At 34.2% G+C, this 22948-nt stretch overlaps 1 protein-coding gene across 1 annotated transcript in view; it reads right to left on the minus strand.

Moving 5' to 3' along the window:
* TTN (titin) overlaps nt 1-22948 on the minus strand; it is a gene marked incomplete at its 5' end in the record, with an annotated part of 249006 nt that overhangs the window by 137435 nt on the left and 88623 nt on the right. The window contains 31 exons of the mRNA XM_080620353.1: nt 55-375; nt 595-678; nt 2930-3013; nt 4100-4186; nt 4689-4763; nt 4986-5063; nt 6891-7223; nt 7426-7503; nt 9555-9635; nt 10017-10100; nt 11041-11118; nt 11360-11437; nt 11747-11809; nt 12072-12155; nt 12409-12483; nt 12645-12719; nt 13660-13737; nt 14888-14986; nt 15300-15383; nt 15880-15954; nt 16669-16746; nt 17320-17403; nt 17753-17827; nt 18099-18161; nt 18397-18480; nt 19062-19130; nt 19816-19893; nt 20458-20550; nt 21358-21612; nt 21887-21961; nt 22084-22140. Coding sequence (XP_080476479.1) covers nt 55-375; nt 595-678; nt 2930-3013; nt 4100-4186; nt 4689-4763; nt 4986-5063; nt 6891-7223; nt 7426-7503; nt 9555-9635; nt 10017-10100; nt 11041-11118; nt 11360-11437; nt 11747-11809; nt 12072-12155; nt 12409-12483; nt 12645-12719; nt 13660-13737; nt 14888-14986; nt 15300-15383; nt 15880-15954; nt 16669-16746; nt 17320-17403; nt 17753-17827; nt 18099-18161; nt 18397-18480; nt 19062-19130; nt 19816-19893; nt 20458-20550; nt 21358-21612; nt 21887-21961; nt 22084-22140 — 3105 coding nt within the window. The remainder of the gene's footprint in view (nt 1-54; nt 376-594; nt 679-2929; nt 3014-4099; nt 4187-4688; nt 4764-4985; nt 5064-6890; nt 7224-7425; nt 7504-9554; nt 9636-10016; nt 10101-11040; nt 11119-11359; nt 11438-11746; nt 11810-12071; nt 12156-12408; nt 12484-12644; nt 12720-13659; nt 13738-14887; nt 14987-15299; nt 15384-15879; nt 15955-16668; nt 16747-17319; nt 17404-17752; nt 17828-18098; nt 18162-18396; nt 18481-19061; nt 19131-19815; nt 19894-20457; nt 20551-21357; nt 21613-21886; nt 21962-22083; nt 22141-22948) is intronic.

The raw sequence follows: 22948 nt of genomic DNA on the forward strand, positions 1-22948 counted from the left end.
AGCAGCTTGGAACTCAACGAACTGTAAGAATAAAGAAATCATGACTTGATGTACCTATAGCAGGCTGGATTTCATAAACCTCTTCATATTTCTCATAGATCTCTTCTGTCTCCTTGAACTCATACTTTTCATAGTAATCTTTCTCCTCAGCCTCCTCTTCATATTCCTGTTCCTGAATCTCTTTATATCTCTCAGGTTCTTCAGGTTCCTCATATGCGCCAATTTCTTCACCTTCTTGAACGTCCTCAAACTCTTCAATGCTCTCATATGTCTCGTACTTCTCATACTCTTCATATGTATACTCATATTTCTCCACCGGAGGAGCAGGAGCAGGGACTTTTTCTTTCTGGACAAGTCTCCTGGATACTTCAGGCACTTTAGAAACAATATTGTTGTTACTAGCTCATAATTATTAATTTTTATATTTTTTTTAAGTTAGTTAAGACTATCCACACCAAACACAAAATGTACACAATCACCACAAGTTACATTAAAATATCAGAATGTGGTTCTGAAACTATGTATTATAAAAGATTTTAGAAATTATAAGAAAAATCAAATCTTTGGGATGATTAAAAAGACATATATCTGTACCTTTAGTTGGTATTGGTTCTTTGGGTTTGGGCACCACAGCTGGCACTTTCTCTTCTGCAACAGCTCTTTTACGCACCTCAGGGACTTTAAAGATACGGATTTTGTTTAGGAATTTAGAAAAAAAGCCCACTTTGAAGCAGAATAAGCAAATAAAGCACAAGAAACAGAGCTTTATGGTTCTACAATGCAAACATTGATAACAAAGACTTAACACAAATTGATGCAGGGTTCTCAAACAGCAAAGACAAAAGTTGGAAAGAAGAAAGTAAAGAGGTTTTTTTAGCATAAATATTAATTATAATCAGGAGTATATATACCTTTTGCAGCAGTTGGAACCTCCACTTTTACAGGGGGGGCAACAGGTGCCTTCTCTTCAGGAGCAACCTTCTTCGGCATCTTGGATACTTTAAAGATAGAACCTAACTTCAGTGTTCTTTTGCACAATTTTAAAATAGACAAACCCAGAAGCTTACAAACAGCAGAACAGAAACTTACAAACAAACAAATAATATAGTGACATATAATACAGGACAAACATACTAAAATGTCCCTTACTAAGCTCAACTTGTATGAAGAGTGTTATCTATTAATGATAACAGTATTTACAAACTGCAATACCTTTGGCTGGTGGAGCTGGCACCTTTTTAGGAACAAGTTTTTTCTCTTCAGGAACAGGTTTCTTAAACATCTCAGGCACTTTAAAGACATTATTTTATGTAAGAATATCATCCGCAAGTAGTATAAGAAAGACAACAGAAAACATACACAAACAGACATCATGAAATAAGAACTGATCTGCAGAATATATTTAAGTATTTTAAAGAAGATGAAAGTGAAAAAAAAAAAAAGACACTCGATATCTGTAGACAGACTTCTTGAACAAGTCAGATAATTTCAGAGCTGATTTTTGCTAGGAATTTGGCAATCACTCTGAGACATCAATACAGAAAGACATCAGGGACAGAAAACTAACATAAATGACAAACAAAATAAAATAAATAGATGCACAGAATGAGAATAACAACACATTGTTTTCCTAGGTATTAATTTATATACCTTTTGCTGGAGGAAGCTCCCGTTTCTCAGGAGTAGGTACAGGTGTTTTTTCTTTTGAGACAGGTTTCTTAGGAATCTCTGGCTCTTTAAAGATATTATTTTGCAAACACATTTTAAAGGTACTTTCAGAGCATTAAAAGCAGAAGAATACATGAAACAAGGTCACAAGCTCCCCAAAAAGATCATTAAAATTTACATACAACTTAGAACAAGATATAAAGATTAATTTTAAGGAATCCAAAAGATCTCATGAGTGGCTTCCAAGAAAAGATCATGTACCTTTTGCTGGTATGGTTTCTTCTGGAATAGTTTCCTCTTCTTCCTCAGGTACAAAAATGGGAACCTTTTCTTCAGGCACAATTTTCTTTGCCACCTCAGGCACTTTAAAGATATTATTTTAAGAGCTTTATTTTCACAACATCACAAAGAAAAATTAATAACATAAATCACAAGGACACCAACTTTAAAGTAACAATAGTAATAAAAATAAGGGAAACTATTAGTTATTTTTTACTCCATGAAAACAGCAAAATATAACTAGGTTTTTAGGGTTATATGAGGATTGGCTCTTTTGCCCAATTCTTAATTACAGAGTGTCATTGACAATGAAAAATACTAGAAAGATATGCTACCAAAAAGAGGGTGTAGAGGATTACTAGCATCTAAATTTTTACCTAAAAATCACCCAGTGTGTACTTCACAATTCTTTTCTAGAAAACTCGCTGCTGAGGTACAATTTGCTCAGCACCAAACGGTAGGCTTTGCAATAGTCTACCTCCACTCTGAATTTCAAATCCAGGGCATATTTTCTGGCTATTCATATGGTCAATTGTGACTTTATTTTATTTTTATATAAGTTTAACTAAACGGCTTGTTATTTTAGCCTAGTCTCAAGGTACATATTCAGAATGATCTCCCTGAATGGAAAAATTTCCAGGTAAAGGTCCATAAATTATTATTCCCGCTATTTTGTTTAAGTAAAATGTAGATTAATTTAAATATTTGTTCTGGATTATGATATCACAATAAATTATTTCATTCACAGCAGTCACTTAAAATGGAAAACAAGGCCTGATTCTCAGCCCACTGAAGTCAATAAGAAACTAGACAACAAAACCCTGCCTGAGACTTATCACTGCTCACTACAGGGGAGCAGCAGGGTGCTAGAACCAAAGATCTGACTTTACATGAGTATAAATTAATTTTTATAATGCGGTTCAGCTGAAATACCAACATAGAAGAGAGAGGAATAATCTGCATACACAGCACTGTGATATACCTTTAGCTGGTGGAATTTTCTTTGCTTTAGGAACTGCAACAGGTACTTTTTCTTCTGGGGCAGCTCTCTTAGGCACCTCTGGCACTTTAAAGATATTGTTTTGATAAGAGATTTTTGATTACTTTTAAAGCATGGAAACTACTAAAATCACAGAACAAAGTCACAAAGACCAATAATAAGAAAACTCCCTCAGAAAGATAATTAAGATTTACATTCATCTTAAAACAATCAGTAGAGATGAAGATCTTTTAATGAACCGAACAAGAAGGAATGGTGTACCTTTTGCTGGTATCTCTGGAACAGTTTCCTCTTCCTCCTCTTCAGGAACAAAAACAGGTACCTCTTCAGGAGGAGGTCTTGCTATTTCTGGCACTTCAAGATAGTATTTAATTGTAGAAAACTTAGGCACATCAGAAACTGAGAGGCAACATATACAGAAGCTAAAGAGTGTGAAGTAAAATGTGCAAGTACATTTGCCACGAACTGCTATGATACTTTGAATTCTAACAACAAACAAACAGAAACAATAAGAAGCATCATCCATATGTTCAGATATAAGAAAAGATACCTTTGGCTGGTGCAGGTTCTGGCTTTTTACGTACAAGGATAGGTACTTTCTTTTCTGGAACTTTCTTGGGCACTTCAGGCACTTTAAAGACATTTTTGTTGAAGAAAATTTTCAGTGTTACATAAAACATAAAACATGATAACTGAATAACTGATATTAAGACAGCTACACAAATATGGTAAACTTCAATTATACATAAAAGATAACATTGATTTTTATCCACAGATTTATGCACAGATGTAAACTTACCAACATACAGACTACAGAACTACAAATTGGCATTATAAGGCTAAGGGGGAAGTCTGACTGTTTAGTTACATCGTTTATCTTTTGAGGCATCTGGTTTTGAATCAGAAATTTTAAATAATTTAGATATAAAAGATCCAAAAGACAGAGATGATACAAGACACAGAAATTTTCAAAGTGTACAGTAAGCATAGCATCCCATGACTAACAGAAATGGCCACAATACAGTGTTCTGATCATAGATACGTCTGTGAGTGGGTCAAACACTAGGACAACGAGTGGTATTGTTACTTGCAGTCTTCTAAAGCTGAAGAAGCAAAACTATAATTATGCAATTGAACCACAAACTGGTGTACCTTTAGCTGGTGGAGGTTCCTCCACTATTTTAGGCACTGGGACAGGTATCTTCTCTTCTGGCACAGGTTTCTTTGATACTTCAGGCACTTTAAAAATATTGTTGTAGTTTAAGAATTTCATTTTTGAACCGAAAGGTAAAGAACAATTATATGAATCAATAAAGAGGAGTGATAAAGAACTGTCAAGAACAGAAAACTATTCACTCTATATCATATTGAAAAGGAAAGATGAACAAAGACCTATTTTTAATTTATTTTTTTTTTTAACACATTCAGTCAAATGCTGATATACCTTTGGCTGGTGGAACTTCCTTCTTTTTTGGTACAGGAACAGGAACCTTCTTCTCTTCTGGTACAGGTTTCTTAGGAACTTCTGGAACTTAGTAAGATATTATAAATTGAGATTGACATAAGAATCTAAAACACCATGACATATACATAAGTGACACCAAACAATTAAACACAAATACAAAGAACCACAATTCTTAAGAGCAACAATCCTTCTAGTTTCCTAGTGCTTAACACAAGTAAGAAAATAAATGAAGTCTGGAAGAACTTTCTGATCACAGCTAATTAAAAGTTTATATACCTTTAACTGGGAGAGCTTCCTTCTTTGGCACTTGGACTTTCTTTTCAGGTACAGGTTTCTTTGGCACCTCAGGCACTTCAAAAACATTATTTTGGTTAAAATAATAAACTGCAAGTTATTCAAAACAAAAATTAAACAAAAAAGTCAGCAGGATAAATATTTAATATGCAGATCCCCCTCCGAAAAGAAAAAAAGAAATTATTAAGTAAGACATCTGAAAAATACTGTGAATTACATATTCAGAGGGTGTCTGCTAAGATAAGTAAATGTCTGCTAAGAAAAGTAAATGATTTATACCTTTTGCTGGAGGAATTTCTTTTTTCTTCAGAATAGGTATTTTTTCCTCTGGAACAGGCTTTTTTGGAACCTCAGGCACTTGAAAGATACCATTAATGGTTTAGGTATTTACTTCTAGCTCAACAGGAACATAAAGTGCAAACAAGCATCACAAACACACACCCAAAACATACAGCAATGATTTAACATGGTTTGATCATGAAGACAAAATAAAATCAGAAACAGGTTCTATTAACTGCTATTATGTCCATTCTCCCTGCTCAGTCATTGAGGCCATGAATAAAAATGTTTTTAATTTCAAGGGCTTACTTGCTGATCAAAAGATTGAGTTAAGACATAGTTTGTCTTTTTAGAACAAGCTATTAAAGAAGATGAAGAAGCGCCATGGTGGGGAAACTTGCAAAACCACAATTTTATTTTTCCTCCAATTTTTGGATGTTTATTACAAACCTTGTAATAAACAACTACATAATTGCTGTATTAGGTATTTAGTGAATTTACTACTTCTACTTATTTTCCCCTAGAGCTATGATACTAACTTTTATCAACCATGAAATAGGTTTCCTGATCATGTGGGGTAAGCCAATATTTTATATGTGTTGAAACTGCTGATTACATTTTCTTCCTTAGAAATTTCCAAGTGCTTTCTACATGTAAAAAGCAAGCACATCAAAATTTTCAGCTGGTTTACTTCAAACACAGAACTATGGACACATTATAAGTATCCATTGGTTTATATCACAATTTGCTGGGTAATGGCAATGTTTAAGAGTGGTTTACTTGAATGTAAAAGACAAAAATCCTGCTTCTGCTGAAATCAACAGATTTTCCCTTTATCTGCAGTGGTGCAAAGTTTCAGCTAAAATGTACCTTAAACTTTTCTGTGCTCCAAACCCCAGAAACTTTCATATAAGCTTTATGATGACAGGAAAGTAATCCCACTTGCTCTGAACTAACCCTAATCTTCTTGCCCAGGATTAACCTGGCTTTTGCAGTGCACACCCTGGCCTTTACTAAGAAAAAGATGCTAATAGATATGACAAAATTCTCCTGCAAACAATGATAAATATAACTTTAGCATACCTTAATTAGTCAAAAAAATCTGAACTTCTTTTTGGGGAAGACAGACTACAGAATGATTGGAATCAGGACTGGAAAATATACAACTTTACATACTCTTAGATGATTATGTGGTTTGGGGAAATCTGAAATCTTTATATTACAATGTAGAAAGATTTTATCTTGGTGATATAGTTGCCCTCTCTAAGTAGTGAATAATATGTTCATCCTGTACTAACACTGTTAAAAATTTACACCAGTACCATATAGAATTCATCCTAATGAAAATACCTAAACCTAGGATTATTTAAACATGGCAATTCAAGAAGATTTTTCTTTGCTTTCCCTGAAAATATATTATTCCCTTCAAGAAATAAATAACCAGCAACTATAGGGTTTTTGAAGAGGAAGTCAATGTGGTTTGTGTTTGTAAATCACATATTTTCAATTACCCTACCTGTTTTCTAGCTAAACATATTTTTTTTTTGTCTGTGATTGTAGTATTCTTGTATCCATTTTTAAGTATTTCAAGCACAGTCTGATAGCAAAATTGGACCCCAGAAGAGGATGAAATAAAGCTCAGTTAAATTTTCTTGGTTGTTATACAGACTTCATATGAAAGAGGGATGAACACGTATGACATGGAACATTTAAATTTATAGAGGCAGTAGTAAAGAACAGACATACAGCCATTACACGTTTTCTATACTATATACTAATCCTTAAACATCTTGAAAAAAGGCACACTGTAAAGCATATGGGAACACATTAAACCAAAACTTTGGTATGCTAACAGAATTAAAAGATACCACTTATTCTCACAAAAATCCTAAAATTAAAGTATACCTCTAACTGGTAGCCGAGCCTCCTCTTCATACTGGGGAATTTCTGGCTCTTCCTCCTCATATTCAGGAACTTCCTCTTCATAATAAGCAGCCTCTTCTTCATAATGTGTGACTTCTTCGTCTTCATATTGAGGAACTTCATACTGAGGAACTTCCTCCTCATAATGACTAACTTCTTCATAATGGTGGACTTCCTCCTTGTAATGGATTACTTCCTTCTCATATCTGGTGACTTCTTCTTCTTCATATTTTGGAATTTCTTCTTCCTCTTCATACTGAGGAACTTCAACATACACTTTTTCTTTTCGGACAACTGTCTTGCGTACTTCAGGCACTTAAAAAGATATTAAGTTAGAGAATCTTAAAATTTAGCACATAAGTCTTACTAATAATAAGGATCACAAGGCATTGCCAAATAAGAACTAAACCACAGGAAGAACATCCCATAGAAAACAAATCAGTATTCACTGTACATGGAACATACAAGACACAAACCCCCACATTTATAATGTATTTCAATTCTCTATCCAGTATACCTTTGGCTGGTAGTCTTGCCAGTTTTTTAGGAGGAGAAGTTCTTTCTTCTATGATAGCCCTCTCTGGTACATCAGGCACTTAAAAGATACAGTATATTTACATTTAAGATTTGTTAAAAGTGTTGTTTAAAAGCAAAAATATTCTTGCCAAGAAACAAAGAAACATGTCCTACAAATATATGGCTTATATGTGAAAGACAAGTGTGCTTATTGACACTGGACATATAATTATGGAAGCCATTAAGCTGCTTTTCAATTAAATAACAACAAACATTTCAAGATCCCAGTATAAAGAGCTGATATGATTCCTGCTTCATCCATTGCTGCCAGCAGTGAAGTTAAACTTGCTGAAGGGCAGAACTCACAATCCAAATTCATCAATCAAATTGCAAAATCATTAAATCCCACTGTTCTCTGTGACAGCCCCTCTCCACAGCAGTGACACTTTGCACTACCTCAGTAATAGCTCGAGTCCTGAATCACTGCTAACAAAAGATCAACTGGAGATGAAGATAAGAGAGCACACAGAGAAAACCTTAGGAGCGCCTAACAATGGGTAAAAGGTCTGGTCTAACTAAAGGCAAAAGAATTGCTTGCTGAGCAAGGTGTTTTTCCTCTCCTGTTGATTGCTTTACAAAGTGGCTTGTTTGTTCAGGCATAGCAAGGAGCCATGCCCTATAAGAGCAGAAAAATTTCCAAAAGATTAAGGTGTGAATATGTTCAGTTTTTATTCAGGAAAGAATGGACACTATGTTTAATAATATGCTTATTATCTTTTTCAGAACAGCAGTGCATGGGTCTTGTCTTCTGAGGAGGTGTCTTGGGAAAATTTTGTCCAGTATAACTGGAAACTTCACAGAAAATTACTCTATTTTGATCTTCTCAAGAGAGGGAATCCATTCCGTCAGTGACAGATTTGAGAATTTCGGCAACCTTTCCTCATGATAAATACATGAGTATAGACGAGTGGCTACCACAAGTCTTGACGCTTGCAAAATGGATGTTATTTTTAGGGGTAATGTGAAGACTGACCAGCTCTTCAAATATTATCTGGCAGAGCCCTGCTTGATATTTAATTGTGTCAGGTACACCTGCATTTGAAATCTTAAACTATACCTGATTGGATCTGGTATCTTTGGTTGAATTGATTACAAAAACTGCATTGTGCATGCATGCCTTTGCCAGGAAGATCAGGTTCCTTTATATTCTTTTGTCCTAGCTACAGCACTTCTATTTGGTATCCCATGGGAGAACTGTCGCATTTAACGTCTTTCTGCTTTGAACTTTTCCAAACCAGCTGGCATATTAACTCCCTTACAGAAAGCCAGCCAAAGATCCTCTTCCATCATTCTCTTAGAACTCATGATCTGCCTGTTCTGCATAATTCTCCAACAGACAGACTAAACAGATTATTTAACTTCATACTGATGTGATTGTATTAATCTTTCATTATATGAATATGATAATGTTTTTTATCAACAGCAGCAGGTCTGAAAGTAGTAAGCATGAGGCATCTTGTGGGTCATTTTCCACAACCGAATAAATTCCCTCCAAAAGTGATAGAGCAATGAATTTTCTTTAAAAGCTGTGGACTTTGTTCAAAGCCCTTGAGCTGGCAGGTCCAATATATGGTATTGTGCTAAGTGTCACAGACAGTCAAGCAACAGCAGAGGTAAAGGTTTTTTCTTTGACTTTCAGATTTAGTTGAAGAATTGATGTAATGGGACATGAAAGGACAGGGCTTCTTTTCAGGGGAGGAAGAGACTGCCCCGTTTACCCTCAAAGGTCAGACAGGTGACGAGATTTGCAAAGTAGGACCTAGTGAAATGGTTGGGCTTCCACTACAGCAACAGTAAGCCAGGAGGAAAGATTTAAGCTTCTTGTGAGAATGGAATACTGTCCTGTGGTATTATACAACTTTCAGGATAAACTGGTGATCTGCACAGGACATGAAATTGTGTTTTGTTTTCTTCTGTTTAGTATTTTTTGTGTATGTCTTAGTGTTTTGTTGGGTTTTTTTGTTTGTTTGTTTGGTTTTTTTGGTTTTTTTGTTTTTGGTTTTGGTTTTGGTTTTTGAGTAGATAACAAGATGTAAATTTGGACATAGAGTCTTTTTAGTCCATTCATACCTGTGTATGAGATCTCCTTTTCCGTGTGAAGAGAAATGGATACTTCCTCTGACATAGCCCAGTGTTCTTCTTCTGCTGGTACTTCAAAGACAGAATCTAGCATTAATATTTTTCTCTGGATTATTATAATGTACAATAACAAATATCCCATTTAGGGGTTCTTAGAAAACCAGTTATTATTTTCTGACACCTCTCAAAGCGAGAGTAATTGGAAAAAATATGCATCTACTGTTTCTCAGACTCTGCTAATGTTCCCTTGAGACTATGGTTGGACACAGTGGTGGACTTGCCAGTGTCAGGTTAACTGTTCGACTTGGTGATCTTAAGGTTAGTTTCCAACCTAAATGGTTCTATGAATCTACAATTAGAACTTCAACAAAGGTGCCAGACCAGCAGGCTTGAAGCTTTGGTGGTATTGCATGAGGACAGTCTGTTCATAGGATAATCCATGGGCAGGAGTACCTTCTGGTGGTGGAGACACTTTTCTTTTTGGAACAGCAATGGAAACTCTTTCTTCTCTGGCAAGTTTCTTTGGTTCTTCTGGCACTTTAAAGATAGTAATTGTAAGAATTATAAAGTCTAAAAAAATATGACATAATCTCTGAAGTTGACACAAAAGAATTATGGACAAACAATTATGGGGAAATAGTACACTTATAATGAACATAACAGTAACACCAGCTGTACAGATGTAAAGACACATAAATTAACAGAGAAAATGACAGAGAAAGCTTTAATGCGTAGTAGGTAGATATGCATTACATATTTTGAAGATACCTTTTTGGGGGAGCGGGGGTTTAGGAATAAATTCTGCAGATAAATTAGACACTTTGAAACACCTTGCAATTTTAGTAACACCACAAATATAACTTAACGTTAAAATAAGATCTACTAAAATAATACATATAATATTAGAAGAAATAGATATATAGACAAAACCACATCAAAACCAAACAACGTACTCACACATCAGGAATTAAGATGGAATGTTTAAGATGAAAGTAAGAAGCAAATAATTTGCCTCTTGGCTCTTTAGAAACACAATTAAACCACAGGACACCACACATACAGGATGCATAACAAAATCACTTCTCAAACACAAGAAAATCACAGAACTAGAGGAAATATTTGTAAGTTTGAAACTCTTCACTGAATATTGACAATGTTATAAAACATTAATATTTTTTAATATAAATACATTCATATTTATTTTACTTCTTCACTGAGTAAATGTGTTAACTCAGCTTTCCAAAGCACTTAAGCAGCCAAAGTAATCAACGAAGTTAAATAGTGCTAGAAAATTCAAGGAATGCTGGCATGTGGCTGTTCTCTGTCATCTTCTGCATTCTTTTGCAGGGGAGAAGACAAAGGTCCTTTCCATTTATAATCAAGTCAGGAAAGACTGGGATTTGATTAACCAGATACATTGTGTGTATGGACATCTGATATTTGGAAGCCTTCTGTGCTTTCAAACAAACTTGTGTACCTTTTGCTGGTGGACCTGCCACTTTCTGTGAAATTGGAACAGGTACTTTCTCTTCTGGCACAGGCTTCTTGGGCACTGCTGACATTTCATTAAAAAAAAAAAAAAAAAGGTATTTAAAATCATTTTGAATTAATCACAGTTTATTAATATAATCAGATGACAAAACACAAATAGAGGGACTTGACATTTCTTCAAGGCAAATAAGAAAAGACAGCAAACACTGAACATTACAGCTTGTGTTAAACAATTAGATATTATAAATGTAAATCAGTATTCTTGAATCAAGACCTCTACCATGTAGCTCTGAAAAAAGATATACCTCTTTTTGGTGGAGCCTCCTCTTTTTTAGTAACTGCAACTTTTTCTTCTGTGATAATTTTCCTGTGTACTTCAGTCACTTGAAAATAATAAGTGTAAGGATATTTAATTGCAATATTTGAAGTATTTTTCTACTTAATCTGATCTTTTTAAAAAGAAAATGCTAAGTCAACTTCAACAACAACAACAGACACTTAAGAAGACTGTACTTTACTGTACTTTACAGTCTTAATGCAAAGATGAGCAAATAGTCAAAAGAAAGGGAAGATCCAGACATAAGTTACAGATACTAATAAACACAAATTTATTTAAGTAAAATGACTAAACAGAAATGCTGCAAGGCCAAACAAAAAGTTTTCCATGATAATAATATTCTCAGTTTGTTTACCTTTTGTTGATGGAGGCTCTTCAATTTCTATCTCAAAAGTGGGCACCTGTTCTTCTGCAGGTTCTTAAAAAAGATGTGCAACTTTAGAATACTTGATTGATTTCACCAACAGGCATAAGATAAAAGATGAAGTAACATATGTATCTCATCAAGATGACACAGACCGGAGAGCACATTGTAGACAAATGGACATAAGTACATGTTTAATGCTGAAGAAATTTGATATGAAAAATATTTTTTTTATCAACATATATATATGTTAAAGATGTCATTAATGAAAAAAAAAAAAGGTGCTTTTTGCAACAGGAAAAAAACACTGGTATACCTGTTGGTGGTGGAGCCTCCATTTTTTTAAGCACAGGGACAGGTACTTTCTCTTTAGGAACTACTTTCTTACGAACCTCAGGAACTTTAGAAAAATAAGTAAGATAAGAAGGAAGATAAGAAAGAATATTAAGATGCAATATTTTTCATTGCTTACTATATCACAATGTGCTTTACTGAGTTAACACAAACAATACTTGTCACAGTACAGGATGGAATTTGAGACAACCATTCATCTCTGTAAGCACACACACCTACGTCAACACATAGAAACAAGACAGTAAACCAAACGTATTTTCCTTGAAGATACATCACCCAGATGAGGAACTGATTTGTACCTTTAACTCCTGGAGCTTCCTTGGGGGCAGCTGGAACTTTCGGTTCAGGGACAACTCTCCTGTGCTTCTCTGGCACTTTAAAAGATTACAGTACATGAATTGACAAAGAGTAGTAAAACTAGAACAAGCACACATTTCCTTAATACAAAAACCACAAACAGAGACAAACACGCAGGGGCAACACAACACTCAGAATGATGAAACAACAAATATTTTGTGATGAAAAGGATGTATACCTTTAGTGGGCAGGGCTTCTTCTCTTTTAGGAACAGTTACCTTCTCCTCTATGTAGTAAGACTCTTCTTCAGTCACTTAAAAAGAGTAAAGTTAAAAAATACTTGAGTTTAAGACCTATTACTATCTTTATGGCCCTTTTAAGCAACAAAATATTTGTAAGACAAGAACAAGAAGTGTGCTTTGCTAACAGACAACTCTGCTACTACAAAATTTACATTCAAACCATCCTGCTCCCTCTGAAGGCAAAGGAAAAACTCCACTCAACTTAAATGGAACTGAGATTGAGCTGCTATCTTGTATTTCTGTAGCATTTGAAAACACTCAGTATTTGAAGTACTGGATCAGCACTTTCCATTCTTCTGTCCACTAGTTCACCAGTGTTGTAATCTGTCCACTTTCAGAAAACCTCTCTCCTTCTCTATCAAGAAAATTTCTTGACTAAAGCCACCCCTTGAAAATACTTTCCATAGTGTCATTTGACTCAATGGAAATTGAGTCAATCGATGTATGTTACTGGCCTTCATCGCATTATGATACCACCAATAAACTCCCAGGTGAAAACAATATAGTAATTTTATGATTAAATGGTCTCAGGAACCAAAGTCCCCCATGATATTCTAAAGGACTTTTACTTCATCCAAGCAACCTGGTGGAAGAGGAACTTCTAACAGAGAATTTTTGTAAAAAAAAAAAAAAAAAAAAATAACCAAATTAAAACAAACAAACCAACCCACCAAAAAAAAAAAAAAGAAAAAAGGCTGATAATTCTCAGCATCCAAGAGATACCTCATTATTTTCACTGTATCAATACAGGATTAATTACTAGACTTTTCAAAAGCAAGTAATAGAAATTGTAGGCATTCTTAGCATTAAAATTTATAAAAAATGAAACATATTTATATAGCTGTAATTTTTTGTTTATAAATAGAGTAGACATTAATCTACAGTATATTTGGTACAAAACAAAAAATATTTTTTTTGCTTTTGCCTAGCATTCTTGAACTGTGGTCGTACCTTCAGAAACCTCTTCTTTGTGAATGGAAATAGATACTTCCTCCATTTCTTCTTCAGACCATTCTTCAACTGTTGGTTCTTTAAAGAAAATTACTAGTTTTAGTATTTTTGGTGGATGGATGGATGGATCAATTGATGGATCAATGAATGGAGAAGATTAAGACCAATTTTTACAAGTTCTATATGACAATGACAGATTTGCATACAATACAGAAAGTGCTATGCACACACACATATGTATGATTTGCTCTAGATGATGTGTTTTCCTGATGCCCCTATTGTGTGCAGTTGTATCTCTCAAATATCCTTCGCTAGTCAATTGTCAGTCCAGCAGAATGTCTCAGCTCCCCAAACTTCCCCATCACAACAGCTGAGGGAAGGGGGGAACAACAGTCAAAGAATTAAAGGTTGCTCCTTGATCTGGCTATGTGAAAGTAAGAAGAGGAACAAGATAAGAAGGATATGTCAATATTTGAAAGGAAAGCCTGGCATCTGCATTTCAGCAATGGTGACTGTATCAGAAAAACATCAACTTATTCTGGGGTAAAACATTAATTTGCAGGGAACACAAAGAAATTAACAGTGCATGTACCCATCTCAATATATATTTGCATGTTCATATTTTTGATATCTTCCATATCCGCTTTTAAAAACTCACTTATGGTTTTTAATAGAGTATGTAAATTGTCTTGCCTGGATAGCTATTAATGGGATATAAAAATGGCCAAAATGTTGATTTCAGCTATGCTGAAGCGGACATATTTTGTAATTATACTAACTTAAAACAATTGAACTCAACCTTCCCTGACTATGAGAATGCAAGCTAAAGGAGCTGGTGAGAAGCTAACACTGGAGAGAGAAATAGTATTGTTATCCGCAGGGCTACAGAGAGCTTTGTAGGGAGAATGACAAATGGATGGTTACAATCCTAAATGGCAGAGTCTGAACTCAACACTATACTTATGATTTCACAAGAACCTGATCCCAAGCTCACTGTATTCGGTAGTAGAGTTTCCATTTGCGTCAATGTGGTGGGATCATGGCATTCAAGACTGATATGGTAAAAGACATTCAGGAAGCTCTTAACTACCTGAAAATCTGTAAAATGTTCAACATAAAACTATACAAGAGAACTAACATGAAACTTTTGTGTATTTTGATCTGATCTTAGAAAAATAAACTTGTAGACAAAGCACAAGTTTCTTATTATTGTCTGTTTATAATGTACCTTCAGGTAGTGGGATTTCCTCTGGAATGGCAACAGATATTCTTTCTTCTGTAATAAGAACTCTTTCTTCAAAAGTGGCTTTCTTCTGCACTTCAGGCACTTTGAAAGATAATAATATTAAATGTATTCTTCTTTAATTCCATTGTGAAAGCAATGTTGACAAATGCTAAATCTAAGTTTCCAAAGAATTGCTTAAGGGTTTTGAGCTCATAATACATAACAGAGATTGAATATTTAGAAATACTATTTTTGCATGAATTGCACAACACATACCACATACTGTAATGATTCATTGTCACTAAATCGGAACAGCAGAATTCACAGAAGTACAAATAAATGACGGGTAACAATACAGAACATATAAACAGAAGCTAAGAAATAGCATATTCTTTTCCTCTACTGGAAAGCATACCTTTAGCTGGAGGAGACTCAACTCTTTTAGGAACAACAGAAGATACTTTTTCTTTAGGGATAGGTTTCTTAGGAACTGCAGGCACTTAAAAAAAAGTATTTAGTTTTAGGATATATAAAGTGCAAAACTGGCAAAAGAATCATGTAAAAGAAATATATCTTTCAAAAAGATTACACATGGACACATTTTGCTTGCAAAAGACAACAGCTGAGCAAGCTGAGACAAGTGCAATGTTCTAAAGACTACAATAAATGATACTACATTGAACAACATTTTACCTTTTGCAGGAGGAGCTTCTTCTACTTTAGGAACACGTGGTATTTTTTCTGCTGGAGCTGGTTTCTTAGGTACTTCTGGCACTTAATTAATATGAATTATAACAACATTAAGTAACTAAAATTACAAGTGTTTTAAGACTGCATCTATAGCACAGTTACCCACAAAAAATGACACAAAGTATACATAGCTAGTGCAACTGAAGTACAATTAAAACCAGCTTTAGTTAACAATCAAAGCCAAAACTTGACATAAACAAGATGTTTAAGATAACAAGAAAAGAATGCTATTTATTTAAGTGTACCTTTAGGTGGTGGAGCTTCCTCTCTTTTTGGAACAATTTTTTTCTCTGGGGCAGCTCTCTTGGGCATCTCTGGCACTTAAAAAAGATAAAATACAAGATAACTGAATTCTATATTTCAAAGATTTATTGAAGTGTTACAGAATTTATTAATCCATTTACAAGAATATCAAGATATACCACATAACACATTCATACACTTAACATAGAAAGGTATAAGACAAGAGCAACATACATTTCACAGAAAAGCCAACAACCAAACAACAAAACCAAACCCAAAATCAACCAAACAAAAACCTTAAACAAAATGAACACATTAAACCAGTCTCTGGAAGCCTATCAAAGATTTCTTAACTGAAGAAAGAACTGCTCAAGTATGTTAACTGGCCTTAAAAACTGTTATATATACACAGAGAATTATACATTAAAAAACCCCAATTTATAACACAGTACAGGATAAAGAAAAACAAATTTAAAAGATATTCAACAGGAACATGTACACTCCATCACTAAGTATACCTTTGGCACTTGGAGGTTCTTCTTTGGGAACTGGAATGTGTACTTTTTCTTCAGGTACAGGTCTTTCAGGCACCTCAGGAACTTTAAAGGTATTAAAACTTGTTTAAGTAATCTTTCTAAGGCTTTTGAGTTTGTCTTAGATGAAAACAGACATACAAAATACCACACAAAAACTATATTTAGCATAAGCTTAAAGGAGAAGTGAATAGTAGTTAAGGAAAACAGTACAATAGTACAGGATTGGTTAAAGCACACATTGAAAAGATGCTGTACCTTTTGCTGGGGGAGCCACTTCCTTTTTAGCAACAGCAACTTTCTTTTCTGGAACAGGTTTCTTAGGGACTTCAGGCACTTTGGAAAACATTGTCAAAGTGAGAAGGCTTTAGTCTTTGGACACTTTATATAGATTACAGCAATCCAAAATTGCTTTATAGAACGTAGTGTCTAGACAAGAGCTGACTACTGCAACACAATACTATGTACAACCTTTTGGACATACAGAGACTATATGGAAAAGACACTATGATACAGTACAAAATTCTGATGTCAACATTACTGCACTATCACCTTTCATGGCACTCTGTTCAAATAAAAACACCATACCATTTTCTGCAAAAGCCACGCAACATAAATAAAAACGAGTGCAAGGTTGTTAGGACAAAAGAAGGGCCAAAGCTGAGACAAATGCAAGCTATAAGCATAAATTAAAAAGTGAAAGTATGCAGATAATGGAAATAATGCAAAATCAAATAATGCATATGGAGATAATGCAAAACCAAAGCCACATAGCAAGTAAATTTATAAAAACATGCAAGAAAAGATGAAAAATAATATAAGGAAAGACAGTTGGGGTGAGGGGTTTGTTGTGGGTTTTTTTGTTGTTTATTTTTTTTTTTCTTCAGTTTACTGGTGCAATAGAAATACCTTTAGCTGGTGGAGCTGCTTCTTTTTTAGGAACAGGAACAGGCTTTCTTTCTTCTGGAACATGCCTCTTAGGTATCTCAGGCACTTTAAAGAGATAGGTGGTGAACACTTAGGAGACAGTAAAAACATTTGAAAGGTCACAGTAGGCTACTTTCAACACACTGTATAGGCAAACACTATATGTAAAAAAAAATTCGCTTTTTGTCAAAGAGATAAAACATGCTCATCTCAAGAAAGCTAATCAAAGAATTATTTAAAGCAATGATGAAGAATGACACTTAGAAATGCAGTTGGGTTTCAACATTTGGAAGCAGAGCCAAAGAGATGGAAAGATCTCAGTACTTATATGCTATGTTTGGTAAAAAGCAGTACAGGCAATTAACCTGGAAGTTCAGAAAAATAGAGCCCATGATGATACAAAGATTTTATTCACCTTTGACGCGTGAGATCTCCTGTTCTGCAGAAATTACTTCTTCCTCCTCCTCTTCCTCTTCAACTTCCTTATGTGCTACAATAGGAATTTTAAAGAAATTAAATTTGGAGATAGGAAGTATCAATGTTTGTAGTGAATCTGAAAAACTTTTAAGAAGATATTATGTGTGTCCAGCACTCAAAGGTCACTAAAACACATAAGCTAATATGAAAAAAAGAAAAAGTAATCTAAAAAACCAACAGCATGTGCAAATCTCACAATGATTTTTTGGTTAACTACAGATTTGAATTATTAAAAAAAAAAAAATCTCAGATATTGATTAGCCACTTATTCTTAATCAATCTACCTTCAATTGGGTAAACAACTTCAAAGAATCTTTCTTCAATGGTTTTCTCATGCTCTGTTGGCTCTTCAAAGAAAAGCATTTAAACAATATTAAAATAGTTGAAATGTTGACATTTCTTAATCTAAATAAAACTGAGGCTACGTAACACAATGAACAAAGAGAAGCAATACATATTGGAAACAAATACAGATGTGTCTAAATATGTAATATGCCATACGTAACAAAAGATTAAAAGAAATCTATCAGGACTGGAAGATTGATTTGATTTGCGTGCACAGATTTTTGAGTTTGTACATACCTGTGACATATGAATACTCTTCTTGTTTGTGGACAGAAACTGACATCTTTTCTTCTGAAACAGTCCATGTTTCTACTGTAGGTACTTTAAAAATAGGATTTTGATTTAGTATTTTGTATTCTAGAGCCACATTAGTGGTAACCAGCATGTGAGTTCTTATCAAATCTGTATCTGTATTGCACATTTAAGTCTTAGACATATTTAGACAGTATTTATATTCTAAAATACTGAACAGAAAACAAGCATACAAGTATAATTTTAGTATCTGTTAAAGACTAAGACACAGACATCATTAACCTAAAGATATAAAATAAATGCATGCACAGGATTTTGGAAATAGTGTGTAAGAAGAATTGCAATGGCAGTTCTTCAAAAAAGTTATGCTTATTATGTAAGCATAGGTCAGCAGACAGAAGAGATGAAGAAAAACCTAAATCACACTGCAATATCCTCTATGTTCTTTAAACAAGAATCAAAAGGCTGGCCACAAACATATTAAAAACAGACTTTATGAAAGACAAAAGCATGGTACACATACTATTTAAACGCTGAGAGTAGTCACAACATGACTAGTACAACAGATCCATACATACACACAGGCCCACATATTCACAAGAAGCACAAGAACACTTAGGGTGCTGCAACTGAAAGATGCTGATCTATACCTTCCTTTTTCATAACTTTTTCTTCAACAATCATTGGTGTAGGCTTTGGTGGTAGAACTTTCTTGGTAACTGTTGGCATTAAAATTTTGTTAGTCATATATTTAGCAAAGATATCATAATTCTAGTAATGATGTTGAAAATACAACAAATGACAAACAATGTAACTCAGTAGCTAGGATAGGCTCCTTGAAGCCATGCAAAGCATTAGACAGAAAGTAGCAATTTTTTATTGCTACCTTCTAAAGAGGCTGGGTAACTCAGGGCATGTATTATACAGGTTATAGCCTGACATTTACTGAATTGTAGCTAACAGACTCCTGCTGCAGGGTGGAACTGCTAAACAAGAGGAGGTGGTCAGCAGGGGAATAAGGATGCATCTTTATTTCATAACTGAAATAAAAGGAATAAAGGCATCTTTATTTCAATTAACCAAGATATCCTGGTAGACAAGTCAAGGTAGAAATCTGAGAAAGATGGGGATTTTAACTCTTCAACTTAAAGTGAAACATACCATTACACCCAGTGCAATATTGCACCCACTTCCTTTCTTAAACCATTTGTGGTTAACATTTTTCCCTAAAAAGCTTTTCATTTTGATTTTATGCAATTCAGCAGAAGCTTTTATTACGTTTCAAGGACTGAAAAATTTGTAAGACCCATGATCATATGAAGATAAGGCATATGAAGATCAGCTAAGTAACAATAGCCACTACTTTAATGTAAAATGACAATAAGGTAGTTAAACAGTAGTTACCCTCAGCCCGTTTTCCTTTTTCTTCTGCAACCCTCTGAGTAGTTATCTCCACTTTTTCATCAACAGGTTTCTTGATAACTGTAAGTGATTCAAACAGATTTATTATTTAAATAATATTGCAAATTATTTTCTGGACACAAACCAGGTATAATGCTATTTTCTCTTTTAGGATGTTATAAACTTTGTGCATCCTGTTCGTTGTTCAGCACATCATTCACTGGTGGTCAACTTTGTTGGTAAAGGCACTTGTGAAACAAGTGATCAGGCCCACACTCCCCTGAGAGATATGCAGTGATCTGAATATACACTTCTCAGAAGTGCAGCATTCACTGGCTCAAAAGCACCACCCAAGCCCAAGGCAAATATGATGTGGGCAGGAAAGATAATGAAAGCTCAGCTTGATTTTGCCAGCAGCTCTTGGTTTGTTTCAACCACCAGTGCCACTATTCTCTTTCTGCTCAAAAACATGAGGGCAGAAGAAGAGGAAATGTTGCCATAAGCCTTGCTCATGTCACCGTCCAACATAAAGAGACTTTTCTCCTTTTCAAGGAAATGGGAATAACCAACACAGGTCAGCTTGAAAAAAGATGCATGAGAGATCTTAATATGCATGTTCCTGTTAGTTTTGCAGGAAAGTCATACCTTTATGAACTGTTACTTCTTTCTTTTCTTTCTTTTCAGCTGTGATTGTTGGTGGTTTTCTCTCAGGCACAGGCTTCTTAGGAACTTCAACAACTTTAAGAAAAACAACACTGATGTTGAAAAATGCATTGTCTCAAGGCTTGATATACACAAAAATTATTAGTTGTGCCATTGTAAGTTTATGTAAGTTTAAGAGAGTTTTGGAGATCCAGTTGTTGTAGTAAAATTTTCTGTTCATTCCCAAGTTTGATGGTTTCTCATCAGAGCCAAATTCTGTTCCTAGAGGCATACATGTTACTACCACCCAAGATAGTTAAAGTATGCAAGGAATTGTAAAATACAGTTACTGACATCAAGAAATTAATGTGTGAAAATAAATTTTATCTAGAATACATGAAAACGAGAAGAAATATCCAAACCAAGTAAAAATGTCACATATCCTTACAAACTACTAACTTATATTAGGTTTTAAAGATTAAGCTTAAAAAGTCCATTGTCAACAAATTAAGATAGTTAAAGTATGCAAGGAATTGTAAAATACAGTTACTGACATCAAGAAATTAATGTGTGAAAATAAATTTTATCTAGAATACATGAAAACGAGAAGAAATATCCAAACCAAGTAAAAATGTCACATATCCTTACAAACTACTAACTTATATTAGGTTTTAAAGATTAAGCTTAAAAAGTCCATTGTCAACAAATTATAGTGTATTGACTTCTATCTGCATTTACAACATGCCATACTAAAGTCCTTGTCTTATTATGAAGTGCCAGTTAAAACTTGGAAACTTATTGAGGTCCAAATGTTTAAAAAAAAAAAGCTGTCTGGCTTAAAATTTTTGGGCCTTAATAACAAGTATGAGAAAAGAGAAGAAATAAATACTATAATTAAAATACCTTCTTCATGAATTACTCGTTTTTCTTCATAAATCACTTCTCTTTTTTCATAAGCTTCTTCCCATTCCTCTTCGCCTTCATCATAGCCTTCTTCCTTGACATAATATTCGTGGTCTTCTCCATAATCTTCTTCCCATGCTTCATAAGGTTCTTTGGGTTCTTCATATATTTCCTTCTTTTCTTCATGAATCTCTTCTCTCCTTGCCATGGATGTTATTTTTATCTCTTTGGGCTTCTCTGGCAGCACCTCAGGAACTTCAAAAAATGATAAAATAGATTATTCATCTCATAGCCTGGAATTTGCAAGGCATATTGGATATTAGCAGTTAATTAAATGATTTCACTTTCACAGTTTAAAGAAGTGGCTCTTTTTTAAGCAGTCCTAATCAGCTTGGGTTTCAAATATGCATGTTTTTAATGTAAGGACAAAAATCAAACTGATTTGATTGATTCAAGATAATTTAAAACAAATTATCTTGTTTTCCCAAGGTAATGTTATGTTTTTTAAATTATAAAAAAAGGAAGTTACCTTTTGGTGGTGGGACTTCTTCAGGAACTTTTTTAACCACCTTTTTGGAGACTTTCTTTAACAGAACCTTTTTTTCTGCTTAAAAAAAAAAAAAAAAAAAAAGAGGTTTTTTTTAGAATTAAAATTAAAAATCTCCAATCAACCAACAGTCATAATGAAACATGCACACACTGTCCAAACAATTTATGTATTCTTACCTGGCTTTTTCTCCTCTGGTGGTGGAACAAGAGGTAGAAGAATAGGAATAGGGGCAGCTTATAGGAAAAACAGAACATATAGAATAAAATGTGAGTAGGATGCTTTCCTGTAAATGAAGAAAAATCCTAGTGAATTTGGAAAATCTATGCAATGATTTTCTCACAGCATGTTGCTCCTTCTGAATGTTTACTGTAAGTGGAAGAATATATTTTGAATGGAAATCCCCAGTCTACTTTTATTTGAATTATGACCCTTCTCAGCTTTATTTTCTTTAGTGCCATCAGTCTCATATCTTTGCTGATAGTAATTAATCTAAATATAAATCTTTCCCCTCCCACTGCTACTGAAAGCATATACCAAGCTATCCTGGAAATGAAACACAGGAGATTGAACTTGGTTCATAGTAAACTCTTGAATGTAACAGAAATACACATAATGTTTGAAGTCTATAGGCAAATACCAGAGCCTGGGGAGAGATCATTCGCAATAAAAATACAACCTATTGTAGTACTTTAAAATATTCTCTTGGTTGTTTTTTTTTTTTTCTCCAAAGAGTAGCAATTCAGGCAGCTTGTGTAAAACCTATCTCTTTGGTAGAAAAAGAAGAAAAGGTGAAAAAAAAGTTCAGAAAAGGAAAGTGGAAATAAGAGGAAGAAGGAGTGAACAAGAGACTGTTAGGAAAACAAGAAGGAAAAGACACAATCTTTTTCATTCCGACCATTATTTGTGTACAGTTTTCTACACAGCAAAACAAGCCTATCGAAGCCAAGCCTTACTCATATTATGTTTGTATGAAAACAATTAACTAGATCTTATTATTGCCTAAGATTTTTCTGTGAGGTTCCCACTGGCTTGCTGCTTTAG

The sequence above is a fragment of the Psittacula echo genome (assembly GCF_963264785.1).
Source record: "Psittacula echo genome assembly, chromosome: 6".
Taxonomy (NCBI): Eukaryota; Metazoa; Chordata; class Aves; order Psittaciformes; family Psittacidae; genus Psittacula; species Psittacula echo.